This window comes from Morone saxatilis, unplaced genomic scaffold (genome assembly GCF_004916995.1).
Source record: "Morone saxatilis isolate NCDOM2014 unplaced genomic scaffold, NCSU_SB_2.0 Contig2, whole genome shotgun sequence".
Lineage (NCBI taxonomy): Eukaryota > Metazoa > Chordata > Actinopteri > Moronidae > Morone > Morone saxatilis.
This window is the reverse complement of record NW_023339762.1, coordinates 22987316-22990626: the sequence shown is the minus strand read 5'-3', so window position 1 is coordinate 22990626 and position 3311 is coordinate 22987316. Positions and strand designations below refer to the sequence as shown.

Sequence of the window (3311 nt, the reverse complement as noted above, 5' to 3'; positions counted from 1 at the left end):
GTACCTTTGCCGTAGGCCGTGCCGTGGCTACCACACATCCTCCAGTCAAAGTTTTGCTCACAGATGGCTTCAATCAGGGACTCGTCTGTCCCATGGAACAAGTACTGCTGATTCACAGGTTTCCCGTCGTTCCTCTTCTTCATCTGCTCGTTCTGCCTGAACACGCAATATAGAAAACACCAATACCATGACGTGCAACCAAGTATTATTTTCACTTTTGATTAATCAGTTATTTTTAGCTTAGATTATAGGGTTTTTGGTCTTTACCAACTCCTGACAAAAATATCTGGCTATTCAGCTGCTAAAGAATCGATTGTGTTCTTCAGCTAGTTTCTGTGTCTGTCTGCTGTTTTAGAGCTTTTCACAGGACAAAAAAGCTGCCTGCTGCAGCTGAAAAAGTTGCGGCCCGGGCGGCTTAACAATGAGCTGAAACTCGCTCTAAAACTCTATTAAGCCGAGGAGAGCTGCAGATTGAGCTAACACTTTTCTAGAGGTTCATCAATACGAGCCGACTAACCCATTGTGGATTGTCACACACATTATTGTTATAATAAAAACATTGATTATAGCTGCTTTAAGCCCAAAAAGCCAGATCTATGATTTACCACTGAAAGACTTCCCACAGAGCGGGATTCTGGATCCTCTGGATGTTGTGAATTTTACTCAGGGGCATGGTACGCTTAAACAACATCTCAATCCTACTATACTCCGTTGCAGATTTGGAGAGAGGTATGAGCTGAAAGATAAAAGTACAGTGCAGATTAATGAAGTGTTTAAATATATAGTTGATGCTCAAGAAGAAACTAAACAGTTGTAAAAAGTTAAGAAATATTAAGCACAGTAATACATGCTGTAAAGATACCTTATATCCAACATCTGGTAGGGCAGTCTTGTCCCAGTAGGGTGGGAAACTTGTAGCTGTGGAGGAGCTGGAGGTGTGTGATAAAGGACTACAGAGGAGACAAAAATAATAACTGAACAGTGAAGTCACTTGATCCAAAACACCAGCATTGCAAAGATAATGTCAAATCTCCATCTATAACTGCAAATAAAAATACCTCTTTAGCTTCACCTCCACATCATTAGCAGACACAAAGAGAGGCCTCCTTCTGACCTCTCTCTTGGTTTTGTACTTTACATTCTCCTGATACATCTCAGGGGTTCCCGGTGCACCTTTTAAGTGGAGGATGTACTGGTGTTTGCCAGCACCAAAAGGGATCTCTGTATCACTGTCTGCCAGGTATACATTCTCCAGAATCTGAGAAGTGATAGAGGCTGATGCGTCACCACCACCCTAAAGAGAAAAAAAACAGGTGAGGGGAAGAGGGGAATGTAGCAAATCACAGTACACCTCTTCCCTCAAACAGGATCACAACGAAGACAAATAGCTGCATTATTTGTACAAGTTTCACTGACCTGTCCAAACTGCATCCATATCCCGCTCTCATCCTTCCAGTACCAAAGCCATTCTGTTGTAAGAATGAAGTGAGGGGGCTTTGAGACAGAGGAGGCAGTGGACAGGCGACGGACTGGAGACCCTCCGTATGTCATCTTCATAAAGTCAACTGACTGCACAGCAAGGGATGCAGAGCTGAAAGCAAGTAGCAAAAGTAAATCTACAATTCCCTCAAACGTAAGCAGACATTTCTAAAGGCTTCAACTAATGTAGTAAATATTGCTCTGTGACCTCTCACCTTTGTAAAGACAGAAATCTGAAAATCCCTAAGGGAGACGACAGTGAATCCATGGAGCTTGTGTCACGTTCTGGGTCGCAGTAGGCCTTCTCAATGTCCTCCATGTTAGGCAGGTCCGTCCAGGTCACACCATCGCTGTCTAAAACTTGCCATCTGTACGGCAGATGCCAATGGACACGAGCACACCTCTCTGGGGAAATAAAATGTTACATAGTGGTAAAAATATAGACACCATCTCCTCTTCACACAGATGTACACATGTATTGAGGGGTTACTGTAGAGTAAATTCAGTTTTACCTTTGAAGCTGCAGTTCTTACGGATGAAGTAGAGGCAGATTTCATTCTTGTCTGCATCGCTTATTGGTTTGGATGGACAAGCAGAACTAGTGGGGGATCCAGGGTTGCTGTGGGAAGGCTGCTGAGTGGGCATTTTCACCTCTGGCAGCGCTGCAGAAGACACACATACATATGTAATATCTATTGTGCAGTTCAAAAGTTGAAAAAGTTTTCTATCAAAGTACTTGTTCTTTACCAGGAACAGCAGTAGCTCGTCTCTCCTGATGACCCATGATGATGAGTTTATTTCTGTAGATCCCATGAAGGTTGGTAATATTCTCCTGACTGAATCCTCTGAAGAGCTTCTTTCCTTGTGCATCAGTAGCATCAATATTGTGGGATCTCTTACATGAAGAACCAAACCTACAGTCACCCTGGAGATAGTGCAGGCAGACGTGAAGCTTGATGCACGATGTGGTGAACCTGCAGGAACCGTGCAAACCGTTGCCCTTGTTGTAGTGGGGGCAGATCTGGTAGGTGTGTTCATTCAGAAGAGTTCATTCAGAATTTTCTACACAATAGCAAGTGTGTGTCTTAATATCCCACCTCTGTTTCCAACTGTTGCCATTAAAACCTACCTCAGGGAGCAGATATGGGTCATTCTGCAGTAACAGCTGGAACAGCTGTTTCTCTGTCAAATCATGAAGACCATATCTCACCAAAAGCTGTGCATTGTATGGATCAACCAGACTATGGTTTTTGTTACACCTGGGTCTGAAAAAAGGAAAATGAAAAAAAAAAGATGATTTCTTGTTATTCAGTTTTACTGAAGTAACCACTGAAGAGGCTGTACAATACACAGTGTAGGGAAAACAATGGTCGAGATAATAGTTGCAAATTACTGCCATCTTCTGGTCAAATAAAGGAGCTACAGTTTGCTTCTTTTTTGTTGTTGCTCTTAGGCCTTTGTCCACAAAAGCCCAAATAGACTGTCGGGCAGTAAAATGTAAATTTTCTTCTCTTAAAGATCCCCTCCAGACATGTATTTCTACATTAAAATTCTTAAAAAGTGAAAACATCATTCCAGTGTTAAACCGGACTGTACAGAGCCTACATCATTGTGCAAAGCTCAAACAACCAACTGCAGGAACAAAAGCAATGAAGAAAAACACATTATTGAGTGGAGGGGGACATTAATGTAAAAGTTCCCACTCCTTATTGTTTGGATTTACAGTTTTCTTCAAATGTTTTGTGTTTTAAGCAAAGTTAAATAATAATAATAATACATTTTATTTAAAGGTGCCGTACAATACATACAAATAAAAACAGTAAGAAATAAGA

The 3311-nt window shown here is 41.6% G+C and overlaps 1 protein-coding gene across 1 annotated transcript in view; it reads right to left on the bottom strand.

Annotated features, from left to right (window-relative positions):
- parp12a (poly (ADP-ribose) polymerase family, member 12a) overlaps nucleotides 1-3311 on the bottom strand; it is a gene marked incomplete in the record, with an annotated part of 4471 nt that overhangs the window by 200 nt on the left and 960 nt on the right. The window contains 9 exon segments of the mRNA XM_035665486.1: nucleotides 5-156; nucleotides 606-736; nucleotides 863-950; nucleotides 1059-1294; nucleotides 1417-1591; nucleotides 1695-1884; nucleotides 1992-2141; nucleotides 2227-2500; nucleotides 2609-2744. Of these exon segments, the coding sequence (XP_035521379.1) occupies nucleotides 5-156; nucleotides 606-736; nucleotides 863-950; nucleotides 1059-1294; nucleotides 1417-1591; nucleotides 1695-1884; nucleotides 1992-2141; nucleotides 2227-2500; nucleotides 2609-2744 (1532 nt within the window).